Below are 21,063 nucleotides of genomic sequence, written 5' to 3'. Positions count from 1 at the left end.
CTGGAAAACCCACAGCAGATCAGAAATCAGCATTCCCTTAGACCTTGGTCCCAGGTCAGATCTGAGTAACACTTCAGTAATTCAGTGAAGACTTTTATTTCTGAAACAACTAACTGAAACAAATCAATCAAATACTCAATTTCCTGAAGTAATACTTCACTACAGTACATGAAGCTGACACACTCACAACAAAGTACGGAATTTGAGGACTAGAATGCCAGTGAAAGCCACAGAAAGCCTTATGTGTTGGCGGTTGGAGAGCATCCTAAAATAATCAACAGTCACATAGCAAGACAGATAATAATACATCGATGATTATACAGCACAATGGAAAGTGCCCAATTATTTGTGGTTGATGGATCTGCTTAACAAGTTCTTCAGTTTAAATGATTCTAAAATGTGGTAAGTGCCTTTTCACACAGTGCATCCTCACAGGAACCTGCTTCAATTAAGGAAGCTGGTTCCATCAGAACATGAACTGCAAATGATCAACTCCTACCCTGGATCCAATTCTACTGAAGGAAATCCTTGAATGTGCCAGCGCTGTGCTTTGAAATACCATCAGGACAAAACCTTTACCGATTTGTAACCTCAGACCTCCTGCCTGAGACTAACTCCTGGCTCTTCCCGCACCAGGCTACTTTCCACCTGGGCTGACCGTGCCACCATGCAGTTTTGTTCATTTATCTGGGAGATTTCAGTGGTGACAGGTTGAAACCCAGTCACGGTATTGGCTACATGGACAACGTGGACTTTATTGGGAGCTTTCTTCTTCAGGAGGCAGGTGAAGACTTGCTTGAACTTTTTCCGGAAATGCTTTGATATCAAAGCGTACACAATAGGGTTGAGGCAGGAGTTGGCATATGACATGCAATGTGAGATAAGCCTGAAGGCATAAGTTGCTTTGTTGAATGGGAAGTAACCGAACCAGAAGCACATGATAACCACATGGTGGGGCAGCCAGCACAGGCAAAAGAGCACAGCAACTATAATAATCATTTTAGTCACCTTCCTCTTGGCTTTCTTGGCCTCTGAGATGGTCTCAATGGGGTCCACTGATGTCCACAGGTGTTTGATTGTCCTGGTGTAAGCAAAACTCAAGACTGTGACAGGGATGACATAGCCAAACACAAACGAGGAAACATCCATGATCTTTCTGCTGGCGTCTTCCCAGATTGGTACACAGATGGGTATCCCGTTGTAGAGGACAATATGGTAGTAATTCAAGTATGGCCCAGCTAAGATGATTGACAATGCCCAGATAATTCCAATGGCAACTAAGGCATTACGTGCTGTGCGAAGATCCCGCGACTTCAAGGGGTACCTTATGGCAAGGTATCTACAACAGAAGACAAAGGGGTTTTGTGAATTTGTGAATTGCTACATCATCTTTTCCCATTCTGTGATTGGTTATCATCCCAGGACTGGGATTGGTCCTGGAACAGGATGAGAAGCAGCTCTATGATCAATACCATCCACCCTCAGCCCTCCCCAAAACATGGACCCTGCCCCCAGTTGCCACCAACCCAAGCTGAGGGTCCCACCTCACTTTGGTACAAAAATTAAAAACCCAGAGTATTTTTAAATGGTGAGAGGGCAGTGAAACAGTGGGACCCCAAGGGTTCTTGTACGCAAGCCACTGAAAATTAATTCATCAGGCAATCAGGAAGACAAATGGTACGTTGACCTTTATTGCGAGAGGATTTGAGTACAAGATATCTTGCTCCAATTATATTGAGCCTTGGTGAGACTGTATCTGGAACCTTGTGTACAGGTTTGGCCTTCCTTTATACTTGCAGTAGAGGTAATGCAGCAAAGGTTCACCATACTGAGTCCTGGGATGGAAGGATTGTCATCTGAGGGGAGATGAAGCAGGCTGCACTCCCTGGCGTTTAGAAGAGCTGAGGCGTACAGAGTGCTTGAGGGGTTTGACAATGTGGGTGCAGAGGTGATTTGCCCCTGGTGTGTAGGTGAGGGGTAGGATCTGGGGGGACATGACGGGAATTGGAGAGAACAAAAAGAGTTGGGTTAATGTAGGATTAGAGTAAATGGGTGGATGGTCAGCATGGACTCAGTGGGCTGAAGGGCCTGTTTCTGTGCTGTGTCTCTCTGTGACTCCAGGAGTGAAGAGGATCCTGCACCAGAAGTTTGTATCCTGAGGCTCCCAGCACGAGTGGACCATGCAGCCCTGAAACTCTCACTACAAGGTGGTGACCTTGCCTCCTTTTCTGCTGCTCCCTGTATCCTTTGATTCACTTGGTGCCCAGCAACAAATATACTCTATAACTGAGCACTCATAAACCTCTGGGGCAGAGGGTTCCAAAGGTTCACAACCCTCTGAGATAATTCTTTATCCTGAGTCTGTACCCGTTAGTTCAACACACTCTAAAGGATGAAAAACCTTTCAGTCGATCCTGGAACCCTGAATGGCCCAGTAAAGTCACCTTTCTGTCCCCTAAACCCCACTGAATACTGGACCATGGTTGACCTCAGCACAACCTGCTCAGTTCAGGAGTCTGCAAAGCCAGTAGGTCCATATTCGGATGTGGAGACCATAACTGCAGACGTTATCTCACCATCTCACTATCTCACCAATTATCTCACCAAAACCCGACACAATCTTCTCAAAACCTAGAGAATCCAGTGCACCTGTACAGCTGGGGTAGCAATAGAGCACAGCAAGGACTACTTCAGCCATGGGACACCACCACTTCAGGGCCTGATCATGGCCAAAAATGGGCCAACTAACACCAAGGTCAGATCCAAGAGATGAGGCAGGGGTTGGGAAGAGAAGGCAGGTAGCAGTAGTCCTGATTGGGAACTGGAGTGAGGTCACTTATCAGGTATGGTGACCAATGAAGGGGATTGGGGATAGGGTGTCAGCAAGCAAGATCTGGACCCTGGGAAGGCGGGAATCAGGTAAGTGGGAGGTTGAGATGGTGGATTTCCACCGTGGGCCTCGTCTGATTGTGGGACAACAACCAATCTGCCGGAGGAACTCAGCAGGTCGAGCAATATCTGTTGGGGGGGGGGGGTGGTGGGGGAAGGAATTGTCGAATAGGCATCAGGACTAAGAGTGGGGAAGGGATGTGGCCAGTGTAAAGGGGAGAGGGGAGACAGGGACCAGAGCTGACTGGTGGACTGAGGAGGAGGGGTGAAGGATGATGAGCAGATGGAGCCAGGTAGGGGACGGGGGGAGACAGAGACAGGTGGGTGATAGATGGAGGCAGACAAAGGGGAGGATGGAGGTGGTGGGGGTGAAGGTGAAGGTGGAGAGTGATAGTAACAAACAATCTGCTGGAGGAATGTGGGAGGTGCAGGCTTTGGCTGAACAGAGGCTCTGGGGTAAGATCAATTGATCGCGGCTGATTGGAGAGTCTACAGCAGGGGTTAGACTGGGACTGGAGACTGGAATGGACCAGTATGTTACAGGGGTTGGGTGTCGGAGAGTGTCGTGGGGAAGGTTCTCGAGGATAACTGGAAATATGAATTTGCCAAAGTGGAGTCTCATTCCAACACTGCAACATGAAGGTTCTCAACACCCTCAACAATGGTCACTCCGAGGACAACTTGGTCAAATTCCCTTCTCCTTGTCTGGAGAATTGATGTCACCCTGAGTGCCACTGGTGGCAAGTGACACTCACAGCCAGATGTTCCCTGTGAATTCTCAGAATGTTGTGAATTTTCAGAATGTTGTCAACCACCCCAGAAATCTTGCCGATCGTGTTCCATCCCGGAAATCATTGATGTTCAGAAGGGGAGCACTGATGCTGCATATCTGAATTTCTTGTACTCCAATCCTTTGCACGGAAGGCCAATGTGCCATCTGCCTTCTTCACGTCATGCCTGCCTGTCAGCTCTCTGTGCCTCATCAAATGACTCACTTCACCATGTTCCTTCTGAGTATCAGCATTTCTCAGTTTGTAAAATATTCGATTTTTCAATTCTTGCCACCAAAGTGTATCATCACGCATTTTCCACATGATGCGCCATCTGCTACTGAATTTTGCCTCTTCACTTAACCTCTTTATATCTTTTTGTAGCTGTTTTGAGTCCTCTCACAGCTGACTCCCCCACCCAGCTTTGCATCAACACCGGACTTGGATGTATTGCACTTTAGGCTACCAAGGCTGAGGACCAGAGGTGATCCATGTGGCACCCCATCAGTAAAAGATTGCTCACCCAGAAACTGCCCATTTATTTTCACTCTGTTTCTGTGCTTGAAACCAATCCTCCACCAGCGTTGACATGTTACTCCCAACCAGGTAGCCTCTTGTCCAAATGTGTTTGAAAATCCAGATTTACAATGCCCACTGGCTCTGGGTGGCTAATCTACCGGTTACACCCTCAAAAAATGATTAGATTTGTTGGAAGTGATTCTTTCTGCAAAATCATGTTCACTCTTTGGAAACATGCTATGATTGTCTAAGTACACTGTTACTGTTTCCCGAATGAGGGATTCTAGCATTTTGCTGATATCAGATGCCAAGCTAACATTTCTATTGCTTCAATATTTCTTTCCCTCCCTTGTTTTTTAACTAGTAGAATTAGATCGTCTGTCTTCAGGTCCGCTGGGACTCTTCCAGAACATGCGGAATTCTGAAGAGGCAGAGTGGATGGGTCAGGGTGTTGATGGGTCAGGGTGTTGGTGGGTCAGGATGCTGGTGCGTCAGGGTGTTGGTGGGGAGGATGTTGGTGGGTCAGGGTGTTGGTGGGGAGGGGTGTTGGTGGGTCAGGGTATAGGTAGGTCAGGATGTAGGTGGGGAGGAGTGTTGGTGGGTCAGGGTGTTGGTGGGTCAGGGTGTAGGTGGGGAGGAGTGTTGGTGGGTCAGGGTGTAGGTGGGGAGGAGTGTTGGTGGGTCAGGGTGTTGGTGGGGAGGAGTGTTGGTGGGTCAGGGTGTTGGTGGGGAGGAGTGTTGGTGGGTCAGGGTGTCAGTGGGGAGGAGTGTTGGTGGGTCAGGGTGTTGGTGGGTCAGAGTGTAGGTGGGGAGGAGTGTTGGTGGGTCAGAGTGTAGGTGGGGAAGAATGTTGGGTCAGGGTGTAGGTGGGGAGGAGTGTTGGTGGGTCAGGGTGTTGGTGGGTCAGGGTGTCAGTGGGGAGAATTGTTGGTGGGTCGGGGTGTTGGTGGGTCAGAGTGTAGGTGGGGAGGAGTGTTGGTGGGTCAGGATGTTGGTGAGGAGGAGTGTTGGTGGGTCAGGGTGTTGGTGGGTCAGGGTGTCAGTGGGGAGAATTGTTGGTGGGTCAGGGTGTTGGTGGGTCAGGGTGTAGGTGGGGAGGAGTGTTGGGTTAGGGTGTTGGTGGGGAGGAGTGTTGGTGGGTCAGGGTGTCAGTGGGGAGAATTGTTGGTGGGTCAGGGTGTTGGTGGGGAGGAGTGTTGGTGGGTCAGGGTGTAGGTCAGGAGGAGTGTTGGTGGGGAGGATGTTGGTGGGGAGGATGTTGGTGGGTCAGGGTGTTGGTGGGGAGGAGGGTTGGTGGGAGAGACAGTTTGTGGGGCTGGGAGTATATGGGCTGACTGTTGAATTGTCAGTGAGACAGAGCATAGGCTGAGCAGGTGGATTGAACAGAGGTGGATTGAACAGAGAGTAGGTCTGGTATCTAAGATTACCATCTTTAGCTGGTGTACATAACCCATTATCAGTTCACTGTTCTTGGAGGGGAAGATATCCAGAGCTGGATTCTGCGATCCTGTACAGCACTGCCTCATGCCCTCTGACCACTGACGATGCAATGTCAACAGATCACTGCTGAATCCTGTAAGTAGAACTGTTACTACAAAACCAATTTCTGAAGAAATAAATTTCTGCCTTATCCCACACGTTCAAGAATCAATTGAGATGTATCAGGTATCACTACCTAAGCCATCCAAAGTCACATCATCGTTTTAAAGATTACCTGTAGCAGATAATAAAGTGAAGCTAATATTTCTCTCTGGACCACTGAGAAAAAATCTCTGTTCATACTGATATCTCACAAAAGTGCAAGATGATAGTCTGGAGAACCGACAAAGCTTTGATTTTGCATCAACTGACAGCCCCAAGAATTCCCACTGCAGGTGCAATTATTGGTAATTTTGTACTGAGTGATTATCTTTACTCAGAACACATCAGATAAATTAGTATTATCAATGCCACTGTAATCCACCATAACCTTCACAGACAAGATGTTCAGCTGCAACTCTCCAGATAATCAGCAAAAGGAAGCAGACAATGAGGTGAGATTTATTTTTAATGCAGAAAATTCTCGTGGCCTGTAGTGCATTGTCTGCAAATGGAGGTGAGTGTAGTAATATGCAGCAGGGAACATTAGAAGGGGCGGTGTGCAGAGCTGTGGGGAAAGCCTGGCATGGGCTTTTCTATGGGCCAGAGCAGGCATGGTCAACCAAGTGGATTCTCTCTCTGATTCCAACAGGATTTCAATCCGTGTCTGGAGTGTAAACTTCAAAGGATTTGGCTTCTGCTTTTGATGTCTTACTTGTCTGCCTCAGGGTTTTTCTCAGAGGGAGCAAACTATGCTGGTACTCCACCTAGACATACATTCTACCACCACTGCTACAGATGTGCATCCATTCTACAGCACTGAAACAGGCTAACTGGCCCAATTTGGCACTGCCTCAAGAAGGTGGCATCTATCATCAAAGATCCCCACCATCCAGGACATGCCCTTTTCTCACAGCCACTGTTGGGGAGGAGGTACAGAAGCCTGAAGTCCCACACCACCAGGTTCAGGAACAGCTACTTCCCTTCAACTATCAGGTTCTTGAACCGACCTGCACAACCCTAACCCTACCTCGGCAACAGAACACTGCGGACCACCTCTTGCACTGCCATAGACTTGTCTTGATTGTGTCTTTTTACACTAATGTCTTGTTTTGCGGTCTGTTTATCCACTTTACGTATAAGTTATGTTCTGTATGTTGTCTGTACCTACGTGCCTGTGATGTTGTTGCAAGCAAGTTTTTCATTGTACCTTTACCTCACTGTACTTGTGGACATGGCAATAAATTCAGCTTGACTTGACTTCAAAAGGTATATGTCCATGTTTCTTCGCTGCACAAGCCTCGGCTCATCAATTTCATTCTACTCTGGGCACACATCGTAAGGACAAGTTCACTGAAGAATGGTTCTTCCAGCTCGTTCCACCATTGCTGGAACACCACGGCCACTTGTGATGAGGTTGGACCTAATCTTCCACCTCCACTTCCCCACATCCCTTTTGCTCCATCCTCTCTCACATCTCCATCCACTCTCCCCTTGCCATCGTGTTTTTGCCTCCATGGTTCCGTTTGGCTGCTTGTTCTGCAATCTGACCAATCTCTGCATAAAATCTTTTTCTTGAACGCAGGTTTATAGGTAACAATAGTATTTATGGACCCTGCTTCTGGTGTCCCCATATGCATTTGGAAACCTGTCCTTGACAGAGAATGTGTTGTAGAGCAAATACCTGGGTAGGAATTAACAGCTGGTTATCCTGTGAGCATGGATTCCTCGATCACTCGACCTGACCTAAGTTCTCACATATGATATGCAATCGGACTTGTGTAGGAGCTTACCTGTCCACAGAGACTGCAGCCAGTATGAAGCTGCTGGCGTACATGGTGAGGTAGATGAAAAAGTGGACCACTTTGCACATGAAGGAGCCAAAGAGCCACCCATCCAGTGAGTAGATGGTAGCTTGAAAGGGGACACAGAAAATAATAAAGAAGAGATCAGCGATGCTGAGGTTTAAGATGAAGAGGTTGGTTGTACTGTAACTCATCTGCCCATTCCGCAGTAACACTGCCAGAACAAGACCATTCCCTACTGTCCCAAGAAGGAATATCAGAGAAAATATGACTGGAACTATGATGCTCCCGGGCCTAAAGTCTGGATTTTCTGAGACCTTCCAGTCATCTGCCATGTTGTTGGTTGGTGGCTATAAACAGGGAAAAATTGATGAAATTCTGTGAAAAGATAAAACATTGGAATTAAAATAGATAATGACAATCAGCTTGATCACAATTATTGCCTTCTAATGCCTACTCAAGCTTAAGTTCAGGTTCATTGTTTATTGTATACATATGTGGGAAACCACTGCCAGTAGTCAGCCAGGAATCTCTAGATTTAACATTTGTGTGGGAGTCTTAATACTTTCAAACACTCTCTGTGCAGAACTTCAGGCAAGGTCCAGTTTTGATAGAGCACAGAATTGCCAACCAGAGAATTTAAGATAATTGGTGAAACACATTGAGGACAATGAGGAGAACGTTTTTCATGTGGGACATTGTGATAACCCAGAACTATAAGATATTAGAATCAGGGTCAACAGAAATTCTTAAAGAAGGAATTAGGTTAATGGTTAAAAGGAATGAAATAAAAGGAATGAATGGTTAAAATAGAGGGATATGTGGGAGGAAGGGGTTAGATAGCCTTAGGTGAGGTTTAAATGTTGGCACAACATTGTGGGCCGCAGGGCCTGTATTGTGCTGTACTTTCTATGATTCTATGTGGTATAAATGCCATGAAAGTTAGCTTTTTGCAGCAGCAGCACAGTACAGTACAAGTTTGGTTTAAAAGATAAAGGCCCCTCAATGCCTATGTAAATAAATTCACCCAGATAATAAGCTACACAGATCAGTGGGTCTTGTTAGTCCAGCTGACTTCCAGATCGGGTAGATCTGCAACTGACCTCTAGGCCATTATCAACCAGTCCTTGCTGGAAAAGATGCATACATCTGAGAGATTCTTGTAAGGGTAAGATTGGACTCAGTTATGATGTTTTCCATAGATGTAAAACCTGTTTCATGGCCACTGACAAATTGTTGAAACCAAGAATTTATTGACATTCAGGAGAACAGAGAAATTGAAAAAATACAATAATAAAGCTGCCTCCTGCATGACTTGACAGCATCCATTTATTGCTTGCTTAGTACATTAAAACATTTCAATATCATAGTTTCTTCTGAAAGGCAACAAGAAATACAAGGTTCTGTGCTTTTATCAAGAACTATTTTCCAACATTTGGCAGCAAATAGCTAACACAAAAGCCTTGTGTATGGTATATAATGGAGATTAATTGTACAATGATTTTAATTTGGACAACAAACTAACATCAAACTGGTTTAGAGGGCACCTGATAAAGATTTAACTACATCTTTTCCCACTGAATGTTTTTCCTTGACAGCAGTTACTCTGTCTCCCTGATTTCCTGCAGTATTGAAGCAGTTAGCAAAAACCAGCAATATTTCATGATTAACTCCTAAAGGCTATACATTATAATCTGTGTTAGAGGGCATTAAAGTCCAGAGTGCACTGGACTTCCAGCTTTAATCTGATCAGCTCAGCAAATGATGAACTTCAGCAGCAGGTGAGGGCAGGATGAAGACCTGCTCCTCGGTTTCAGAGACTCCAGCTATTCTGGTAAAGACACATTGCAACAAAAACCAAGGCAGCTCCTTTACCATTAGACTTCAAAAATTCAGCTACTATATGTACATCTATATATATAATAAAACCAAGAAAGCTGTAGTTAGTTTTAAATGAATGAACTGCAGTGAGGAACATTTATACACCCACTTATAGTATATTAACTATTCCGTTTCTCATGCTATTTTTCCATTGTCAATCTCTCCACAATCCTGTCATAATTGTTGACACTACTTACATTGATCTACTTCTGTGCATCTAATTATGATTTGATTGTATTTAACTTCCTAGCTACTATATATGGCTGTATCTACCTTCACAGTTTTTGTAACTAGGTGCCCTATGGGTCCTTGCTTTTATCTTTTAAATACTGACAACCCACTTAAATCTCTATTTCTATTTCTCTATATTCTTACACTCAAGTACCTGCCTGGCTGTGATCATCACTGCACAGGTATTATATACACTCTCAAACACACATATATTGATGCACACATTTCAAATTATACAATTGCTGATGCATATACTTAGTAATACTTATGGACACATCCATATAGATACAATACATAGAAAGAAGAGGATAGATATCTATCTTTACACACACGTATACATAGATACACACTAATAGATATCCACAGATTTGAATGGTACACCTGTACACACCTACATGGACATATACTACAATATGCATTGATACTATTATAAAATGCATACCTGTCCACATAAATAAACAAAAACAGAAATTCAAACAATTATGCAAACCAATTTAAATTCCAGATATGAATGAAAATGAGTAATGCTGGTAAAGAAAATGACAATGCAAAATAATAAACACAATGGGAACGACAGCCTCAAATTCCAACTTACCTTCAGTAGGTGCTCGTCACGGAATTAGAATTCACTCAGACAACACTCTGCAAGTTACACTGAATCCCCATGAAAGAGCCTTTCAAAAGCAACAAGCTTCCATCTCTCTTAGAATACCAACACTTGCCTCACCCTTTGGTTTATTGAATACTGCGTGCTGCCTGTCCAGTATTCACCTTGCTGTTCTGACATATCAGTGGTTTATTGAATACTGCGTGCTGCCTGTCCAGTATTCACCTTGCTGTTCTGACATATCAGTGGAGGAAGAGATGCTGGTCTCTCTCAGTGGGACCACATATTAGCAACTGAAAGGAAGTGCACTCTTCTTTCACACTGATCTTGTGATATAAAGCGGAGAGCACTGGATCAGGACTCTGGTGAAATAGAAAGCAAATCAGCATTAACTCCTTCACTGGCACATTGTATCACAAACCCTTCCTACAGATTAAATACATTAGTGATAGCCTTCTCTGTTATGCCAACAGACTCATTTTTTTTATATTGTTCTTTTAAAACACACAATGAATACGCCCCTTTTGAGAGGGTGGGTAACTGACTTGCCCCAGATTTCATTTGGAACTGATTTTAGCTCACACCTGATTGAACATTGATTTTTGTTTCCTCCTCCAACTGCACTCAACCTGTTTTCTGTGGTGACCAATGAATTAATGGTTGAAATCAACATTTTCTTGCAGAAGGTAATTCCGCGTTACAAAATCATATTCAATGACCTTCAGCAAACTGAATTTGTATAAGTTCTCTACAAAGAAGCTGTAATGATGTAACAGTGGAAGATCATTTCACACAAACCGGTATTTCAGTCAAGTGCATTCTACAATAAATAAATTATTACTGAAACTGATTATGCAAGACCACCATCCTTCCAGATTGTAACAGCTCACCAGACAAAATCAGTGCCCCTTTCCATATCCCTCTCATCCTCTTGACAGTAGAAACAGTTTCTTCTGTAATACTCTGTCAAAACCTGTCAAGATTTTGAGCAGCTTTATTAAATTACATTCTTCTCTGTTCTAAACACATTCCCAGATTTTCCAATTCCCAGCTCAAGCCTCCCATTCCTCAAACTACCTGGGGATCTGCTCTGCACTCTCTCCCAAGCAGCAACAGCCTTCACCATACAAAGTGCCCCAAAACACCCCAGATGAGATCTCACACAGAAGTTTCACAGAGCTTCTTGACTTCTGTACACTACGTGAGGAGCTGGGGGTGGTGAATTTTATCTCCTACAGGATGAGGAGGTGGAGGAAGGAGAGAAGATTCAATACCTTAAAATGAGAAACTTGAGTCAGCAGCTGTAGGATATCTAAAATTGGGAAGATCAGAAGGCCAGAAGTGAAGGAGCGTGGAGATCTCAGAGGGTTGTAGGGTTGGAAAACATTATGGATGAAGGGCTGGATGGGGTATTTGAAAACAAGGGTTAATAATTTAAAATCCGGACTTAACTGAAAGATAGTATTGGTTAGTGATGGATGATCTGGTTACAACCACGACCATATAATGGCCATACAGTGGCATAGAAGTTACAATGCTGCTTCACAGTTCCAGCAACCTGGATTCAATCCTGGACTCCAGTGCCATCTTTGTGGAGCTTTCACATTTCCTCTGAGACTGTGTGGGTTCCCTCCTGGTGTTCTGATTTCCTCTGAATGGCCTGCTTCTATGCTGTGCGAAGATATGAAATATGGAAGACGGGAATGGGGAGAGGTGGGACAGAATGAAACATTAGAGAGAAGTAACAATGGCAAACCACGGGAAGAAAGATTTCTGGGGTAGCAATCTCTGGAACGATCGGTAGATTCAAGGAGCAGTTCAGATTTCAGCCTTAAATTCACTGGCTGTTGGTTATATTCACAGAGCTCGGGAAACCCAACAGCTGAAGGGAGATAGGGATTGTTGATGCAGCGGACAAATGCTTTTCCAGAATGACTTGTGGAGCCAATACCCATTCATCCATCCCCAACAAACTAGTCAGCCGTGATCCGGTTTCTTCCTCACACGGTTGGATTCACTGCAAGTTCTATCCCTTGTGATTTCTCCCCTGCAATCACTTCCAAAACTCCCCCTGCAATCACTGCCCCACAACCTCTTCCCCACCACCACCTCTGCCCTGTGATCTCTCACCCCTGCCCACAATCTCTCCCCCTTTGCAATCACATCCTTACCCTCTCCCCACAATATCTCCCCAGTGACCTCTCCTCACAATCTTAATCCTGTAATTTCTCTCTCTCTCTCCCCACCACCTCTCTCTTTCTTTCTCTCTATGACCCCTCCTCCCTCCCTCGCCGGGAACTCTCCCAATGATCTCTCCAGAGGTTACTACCCCAGAAATCTTTCTTCACGTGGTTTGCCGTTCTTCCTTCCAAAGGGTGTAACTTTACATCCCTTTGTATTAAGTTAGCATTGGTCAGTCCATTTTGGTCTTCATTCCCTCGAAGCCTATCACCGCTTCTTCATTGTTTACAACTGGGGAACGGAACTTCAAGTAATTAAAAAACCCATCTGCTTCACTAATGTTGCTCAGGGAAGGAAATCTTCCTCAGTCTGGCCTACAGGTGAGTCTGGATAGTTTTCAACTACATCCTCAGTTCAGGGGCATTAGCAGTTGAAAAATAAATATGGGCACTCTCAGTCATGTGAATGAATAAATTAATAAAACACAGAAAGTGTTAACCACTTGGTAGTCACCTTGTCACAGGTGCACAGATCCACCAGGAATGATGGCCCTGGATTGTTAAACAGGAACTGGAGAAGACCTTTCAACCTCTCAAACTTCTTCCATTTGATGAAATCGTAGCTGAAAATCATCTGCGTCTTAACTCTGTCCACCTGTCCCCACTCCCTATCTGTTTGTACCTTTGTCTCAGAAAAGCCTATTGATTTTGCTATAAACCTATTAATTGAGCTGGCATTTCCTATTTATTATTGGAAGAAAACAATCTAATCTTTCTCTGCCATTTGCATGAAGGAGCATTTCCTAATTTTTATATGCCAGCTTGTCTCTGCTTTTGTATGCTCCTCCATTTCTGGGTTATTCATCCACAAATTTAATAGGTACATCAAATGTGGCTGTACCTTCGGCTGCCAAGACCTTAAACTCAGGAATTCCCTCTAAAGGCCCTCTCCATCTCTATCTCTTCATTCTAGATACTCCTCAAAATTGGTAGAACTCTTGACCTAATCTAAAATTCCCTTATGTGGTTCAATTTTTGTTTATTTTTCTGTGCAGAGACTTCAATGTTTGGTTAGACTAAAGGCATTATATAAATGAAACTGTTGATGTGCAGGATTATGATCCCATTTTCCAAGTGCCTCCCATCTGTGGACATGGTTTCTCCTTGTCTATTCTTTCAAAATGGACAACACTATTCAGCAGAAAATCCCAATCATTAGTTATGAAACAGGACCAGAATGGTACTGCAGTGACATTTACCGACAGACACTATGACCCTTTCCTTAAAACCATGCTCTCTCGTTTTACACACCTGTGTGTAATAAAGGAACTGTTGCAACCAAATTGCACACAATAATCTTATAGAACAGCATTATCTTATCAATATTTTAGTGATGTTGAGAAGGGCAGGCAGAGATGATGACCTGTTCTGATCTAGACAACATGAGGCCCAGGATATTTAACCTCCATATTCTTTGCTATAGACTTTCCCTTTCTATCAATCTCTTGCCCAACACTGACAATTATAAAACAGTGACAGGGAGAAAAAACTATTTGACTAGGTTGGGATGGAGGAGATTGCAAAAAAAAACCTTCAGGAATACATTCAAGATGAGTTGTCAACCTTATTTTTTTCTCTTTTGTGATGTAATAGTTGACATGATCATGGAATCATGCTGTCATAGAGTCATACAGCACAGAAATAAGCCCTTCAGCCCACCTTGTCCATGCTGGCCATTGAATACACATTGGTGGTGATTTGATATGTCTGGAAAACCACATTGCAGCTCAGTATAGGTTCCACTAATGAGGTCACAACTCAGACTGAGATTCCAATCAGGGAACAGCTCTGGTGAATTAGTTTCCCTTCATCCTGAGGTAGATCAGGACAATTTTTACAATTGCCCCTGATTCACTTCTTGCTCATTTGGTCCACTATGTCCATGCCAACCATCAAATATCCATCTATTAATCTTGCCTACTGGCCTTGGTCCGTAGCCTTCTATGCCTTGATGATTCAATTGCTCATTTAGATTCTTTTTAAATGATGTAGGAGTACCTGCCTGCACCAATGTGTATTCCAGATTCCAGCCACCCTCTGGGTGAACAAATTCTTTCTCAGATCCCCTCTAAATCTCTTACCCCTTCCTTAAAACTATGCCCTCTAGTTTTAGATACTTCTGTGTAATACAGGAAATGCTGCATCCAAACTGCACTCAATGCTCTCACAAAGGAGCATTATCTTTTTATGTTTTAGCGATTCTGAGTGGGGAATAAGCATTGGAACGGACACCTGCTTTCTGTCTGTTTTCCTCAAACTTTTGCTATATGATCCTTAATGTTCATGTGATCACAAAGTCAGGGACTAAATTTTTATGCTCAAGCCTCTGGAGTGGAACTTGAACCTGTATACCAGTTGGTCACAACTTCTCTTCTTAGGCAGGTCCTTGCGTTAAAGAATGACTTGTTTCCAATCTCTTTTTGTTGGTTCTGAGTTGACTGATACATAGACTCTTCCATAGGGAGGGCAAGAGATGGGTAATGGGATGGATGGGTAGTTTGTAAAGTGTGATAGAGTGCAGGGATCAATGCTACCTGGTAGACTATACATTTTATTGCACACCTGAGGTTTTGATCTTCAAGTACTCTTATCCTGAATTGAACGCAAATTGATCAATCTAGTCTAACTTGTTGAAAGGCAGCTTCTGAGATATAAGAAGTGGTCCATGCTTTCAAGGATATTGCTCTGAACCTTTGTTGCTGGTGTTGTACAGTGGACGATGGTTTGTAGAGGACCTTTGTCTTGTTGAGGTAAGTGTCTCGTTATGTTTAAAGCCCAATCTCTCTAATGTTTTGTCAATTTGTTCACTGAAGCATATTTACAATGCCTTACCTGATACAGTATGAAATGCGCTGGAAGGCTCTTTAAAACTGTGCATCGATTAAATATAATAGTGTTTTCTTATTATTGCAGGACATGCTTATGGCCATCCCCTCTCAAACAAATAAATAGGCAACCACCACATTACGTCCATTCAGGTAATGGAAATTTGCCCTTACAGAATTCACAAATCACTACCCAGAAATTTGAGATACAGAATAAAATTTACTGTCACGGAATTTATGTGAAAAGAAATTAATAAACATTTTTTTAAACTTGCATTTCTTGATGCATGTGCAGATGACACTGCTTCATGTTACAGAAAATCACAGACCTTCTTCTAGAAAGTCAACAACCTCCACACCCCCACCCCTGTCCCTGTAATGTGGGGGTTGCCTGTACTGTGTTGGATTCTACTGGGGGCAATGGTCTCTTAGGGGTAAGCAGCAAAAGTAAAGTTTATGGAACCACAGTTGGCTCTGCTGCACAACAGGGGAGGAAGAAGACTAGGAGAGCTTTAGTAATAAGGGAAGTGACAGTGATAAGCAGACGGGCATTTCTGTGTCTGTGAATGAGTCTCTTCAGTGGTATGTTGCGTCCCTGGTGGCAGGATCAGGGATGTTTCAGAGCAGCTGCAAAGCATTCTGAACAGGGAGGGTGAACAGTCAGTGGTCATAGTACATGTTGGTACCAACTACACAGGTAGTAAAAGGGATGAGGTCCTGCAACATGAATTTAAGGAGTTAGATAACAGATTAAAGGGCAGGACCTCTAAGGTTGTAATTTCAGATTGCATCCAGTGCCATGTGCTCTTGAGTGTAGGAATAAGAACATAGGTCAGATAAATTCATTGCTAAAGGAATTGTGTAGGAGAGAGGCTTTAGATTTTGCATCTATTTTAATGCAAGAGCCCGACAGGTATGGCAGATGAATTTAGCATGAGAGAATATGATACTGTTGCCAACACTGAGACATGGTTGAAAGAAGGGCTGGCAACTCAACATTCCAGGATATGGGAAGTTTCAGGCATGTACATTAACAGATGTTGTTACGGACTCAGTGAAAGTCCCTTTAAGATAGAGAGTGTGTGTGTATGTGTGTGTGGGGCGTGCTTACGTCAATAGAAGATAAAGGACGTAATGACGTTGTTGAAGAAGTTAGAAGAAGAAAGAGAGAGAGAGAAGGGAGAGAGACACCAGCCTGCTTGTTTTCTCTATCGATGGATGAGAAACAATAACTGTGTTTGCCACTGAAATCCATGTATGGAAGTTGGAAGTAATCCGGTGGAGTTCACTTTGTTGCTGACCTGTAGAAGGAAACAGGTATTTGTGTGTGGACGACCACGGTTCGGATGCTTTTCGGGGTGAGGAAGTCACTACCGAGTAAACACTGAAGTGTCGTTTGGGTTTCATCGTGGAACATTTGGATTTCGTATGTACTCTCTCTATGTTTTTCTACATCTACATCTTATCTTCAGACAACGGTGGTTGTTGAAGAAGCCCTTGCTCATGTTTCACCTTATGGCTTGCGGAACTGAACTTTAAGAACCATTCAGGAACTGGGAGTTTTGGACTTTGTCACACACACACACACGAAGAGTTTAGTTTTGGGGTTAACGTTCGAGGTTTAACATTCTTGAATTCTAACATACTAACATTTTTACTTTTATTTTACGTATTATCAATAGTAGTGATTAATAAAATAGTTTTTAACACTGAAACATGCTCAGTGTGTTTCTTTTGTTGCTGGTTTGTGACAATGTGAATTTGGGAGGTATGATTAGTAAATTTGCAAATAACATAAAAATTGGTGGTGTTGTTGATAGTAAACAGGGTAGTTTTATGTTATGGAATGATATTAATCTGTTGGTAAATTGGACAGTGCAATGACAGATGGAATTTAATTCCAATGTGTGAAGTAATACATTGGGGGCAGGGGGTGTCTAATATGGGTAGGACATATACCACGAATGCCAGAGCCTGAAGGATCACTGAAGAACAAAGGGGCCTTGGTGTGTGAATCCAAATGTCCCTGACGATACAGCACATGTAGATAGGGTGGGATGTTGCCTGGGATGGAATGTTGCAGTTATCAGAGACTGGATGGGCTGGGTTTATTTTCTTTGGAGCAGAGGAGGTGGAAGAACCTGATAGAGATATACAAAATTATGAGAGGCATAAATCAGGTAGATTGCAAGAAACTTTTCCCTGTGGTAGTGGTATCTAAGACATGAGGCTGTAGGTTTAAGATGAGGAGTACCAGTATTGGTGGGGATTTGAGGAAACATTTTTTTCACCCATTTGGCGGTTGCAATCTGGAGCACTGCCTGAGAAGGTGGTAGAGGCAGGTACGCCCACATCTAAGAAGCATGTGGATAAGCACTTGAATCACCCAAGGCAGAATAGGCCACGGACTAAGTGATGGTAAATGGGATTAATTTATTTAGGTACCTGATGGTCAGCATAGACACAATAGGCCAAAGGGCCTGTTTCTGTGATGCATGACTCTATGAACCAATGTACTGGAAAGATCCCTTGTAATTATAGACTGATAGATTCCTAGCAGGTCAGAAACTGATATTATGGGATACTGTGGCCCAGACTTCCACAGTCAATTACACAGAATTTGTGTCCAATTGGTAGAACATAGAACAGTACAGCACAGCTACAGGCCCTTCAGCCCATGATGTCTGTGCTGACCATTACGCTAATTTAAACTGCACATCTGCCTGCATATGGTCTATATCCCTCCATTCTCTGCCTGTTCATGAATTATACTTGTTGAGCAATAGTTCAGCTGTTTTGTATTCAATGGCGAGACCTTTAGTATTAACCTTGCTCTCAATAGTGGTAATTTGCTGGAGGTGTCTTTGCTTGAAATTAGCTCAGCTTTAATAATGCTGTTTGTAGCTCTAGACTGCAGCAGCTTGTAAGCAGTGAAGTGCTTGACTCACTCAGTTCATCTTTAAGTACTTCTACTCAAATGACTTACGAGTGTTTTTCACTTTTTATCTTTCTCTTTCCCTTCCACTACCTTGCCTCCTTTCTTTTCTTCACCTTTGGATCATCTTGTTGCAAACCCAACCCCTTCAGCATTAATCTTTTTTTATTCTTTGAATGCTGTCCCATGCTCATCTCCCTTTTAAATTATTCTACACCTTTCCTCTGTGCCATTCAACAAGGCACTTGTCATTGATCCTACTGAGCACCAACACTAATTAGTGCATCCTATGGTCTTTCTGCTTCTCAAGTCAATTGGTCTAACATGGGTTAAGTGTACCACTCTCCCTCATGTTCCACTCACTGTTCCCAGCTCTAGTACTTTGGACTTTACCAGTCGGTCAGTATCATTGTCACTTCACAATACCCATTAACATATGAACAAGGCCTATGCCATTCATGACTTATTACAGATGGTCACACTTACACCACATAGAATAACATAATATGCACAAAACCAGACCATTTAGTTCAACCGCTAAGTGCCAACATTTATGCCAACACTCATGTGCTTATATAGGCTTCCCAAAAAGGTATCTATATTTATCATTTCAACCACGACCTGTGTCAGTGAGTTCCACATTCTTACCATTCTTCAAATTAACATTCCTTCTGAATTCCCAATTTGATTTCTTGGTGACCAGCTTGTATTGATGGCATCCAATTATGCCCTACTCCCAAGTGGAAATATCCATTCCACTAAAACTTTTTTCCATATTAAAGACCTCTATTGTCACCCCTCAGCCCTATTCCCTCAGACCTAGTCTATCCATTCTTGTAAACCTTCTCTAAAACTTCTCCAATGCCACTGTATCTTTTAGCATTACATAGTGACCAGAACTGCACACAGCACTATAATCAAGTTTCAATATAGATTTAGCATAACTTCCTAATTTTTCAATTCTATGCTTCTACAAAATAAATCCTGATATTTGATTTGCTTTTTTAATGACTTTGCTAATTTTTGGTGCAACTTTTAGCAATCAGTGTATTTGGACACCAAAATCCTTTTGTTCTTATACCACACTAGATTTCCCAAGTAATGATTGACCTCTCTGTTCTTCCGGCCAAAGTGTATAACCTCACCTTTATCTGTGTTGAACTTCATTTGTCTAATATTTGCCCAATCTGCAAGTTTATTAATGACCTCCTGTAATTGGTTGTAGTTCTGAGTATTGATTATTCCCCCAATTTCATATCATCTACAAATTTAGAAATTTTGATTCCATAATTTAAATAATTAATGTAAATCATTTAAGGCAGTTGTTCCCCCAGCTTCTTCTATTGTGCAGAGTCTTCTTTTATTTCCATTCTCTGATCTCTGCCTTGAAGCCAACTAGCAATCCAGATTATTTTTAGCAATCCATTCTGTTATTTGTCTTGACTTTTACATTCATTGTAAAAGAGTCACTATATCAAAGGCCTTTTGAACGTCTTGATAAATTACATATACAGTATTACTATTGCTTATTCTCTCAAGAGGATTGGTCAAGCAAGATATTCCTTTTTGAAATCCATGCTATTCACTATTAAATAAGGTTGCATCATTATCTCACAACTTACTTCAACTCTTTCTTACCACAATGTTGCCCTTCACCTTCAACAAACATTGCATAAGTGGAGGGAATCTTCATAACTAATAGGAAACTGTTCAATCTATGGCATCTACACTCCAGAACCAACGTCATCCAAACTCAACAGTCAAGGTGCAGTATGCAGATGACCTACATGTCTATGAACATTCAGAGGCTGAGTTCCAAGCCATCATCAACACTTTCACTGATGCATGCTTATTACACTAGAATTCTGCAAGATGAATGTCCTCTACCAATCTGCCCCCATGGCTTTACACTTCCCTCTGACAATAAGGGTTCATGATAAGATCCTGGAAGACATGAACCACTTTCTATATCTTGAGAAACATCTTTCAGCAAAAGCAGACATTAATGATGAAATCTAACATTGCTTTCAATATACTAGCACCACCTTTGGTCAAATAAGGAAAGGTGTTTTTTTTGGAGATTAAGCCTTCAGACCTGGCTCAAACCTCATGGTCTACTAGACAGCAAGGGTCCGTGCCCTTATTATGCTTCTGACACTTGGACTACATACAGTAGGGATCTCATGCTGTGATGATATTGAGTGTACCTTCCGAGAGCTCTAAACTTAAATCAAGACTTTAAGTTCTATCTAGCATAAGTATCTATGAATACCCTCACTATAGGGAGATTATACTGTGTCAACCTACACTTCAAGGACTAGTTTACTTCACTACTTTAGTCTCTATGGAAAGGTCTAGCTGTCAATAATCACTATTTCAAGCGGTGGGTCCCTTCTCCCAACGGAGAAGATACTTCCAACTAATGAAGCAGATTAAACACGGTTTATTTTATTTTAAGTGAGACACATTTAATTCTAATAAGTAATCCTTAACAATGACTTGTAACTTACAAAGGATTTCCAAACACAAGTCCAATTCTTATAGGCTAAAACGCCATACCAACAAGTTGCAGATGAACAAGTTATCTGATGAAAAACCAAAGGCTGAGGAATGAATTCTAGGTCTTACTTCTGTAACCCTTTCTCTCTGTCATTTCCCCTCTACCCTGACTGCTTTCTAACATTTATACTGTATTTTCACTTTGTTGACATCATTGGCATGTGATGTTTTTTCAACCACATTTTCAGGCCAGGTGACTGGAGGGTTTAATTAAGTAAATGCCA

General features: G+C 42.7%; 1 protein-coding gene across 1 annotated transcript; it reads right to left on the bottom strand.

Moving 5' to 3' along the window:
* Nucleotides 1-591: 591 nt before the first annotated feature.
* On the bottom strand, nucleotides 592-13,094 carry LOC127585425 (galanin receptor 2b-like). The gene is made up of 5 exons (XM_052042850.1): nucleotides 12,975-13,094; nucleotides 11,171-11,253; nucleotides 10,390-10,429; nucleotides 7,550-7,878; nucleotides 592-1,339 (listed from the first exon to the last, which is right to left on the bottom strand). Exons 1-5 carry the CDS (start codon nucleotides 13,092-13,094, stop codon nucleotides 592-594), a joined length of 1,320 nt encoding a protein of 439 aa, XP_051898810.1.
* Nucleotides 13,095-21,063: the final 7,969 nt, after the last annotated feature.

This window comes from Pristis pectinata, chromosome 33 (genome assembly GCF_009764475.1).
Source record: "Pristis pectinata isolate sPriPec2 chromosome 33, sPriPec2.1.pri, whole genome shotgun sequence".
Lineage (NCBI taxonomy): Eukaryota > Metazoa > Chordata > Chondrichthyes > Rhinopristiformes > Pristidae > Pristis > Pristis pectinata.
This window is presented reverse-complemented; position numbering and strand designations above follow the sequence as displayed.

What these genes read in the sequence shown, in the direction of transcription:
- LOC127585425 (XM_052042850.1), bottom strand. Translation starts at nt 13,094, where the DNA reads ATGATTTTCAGCTACGATTTCATCAAATGGAAGAAGTTTGAGAGGTTG. An exon ending in ATCTGTGCACCTGTGACAAG is followed by an intron (nt 11,254 to 12,974) that starts GTGACTACCAAG and finishes AAATCTTGACAG; the next exon opens with GTTTTGACAGAGTATTACAG. An exon ending in AACCAAAGGGTGAGGCAAGT is followed by an intron (nt 7,879 to 10,389) that starts GTTGGTATTCTA and finishes GATGACTGGAAG; the next exon opens with GTCTCAGAAAATCCAGACTT.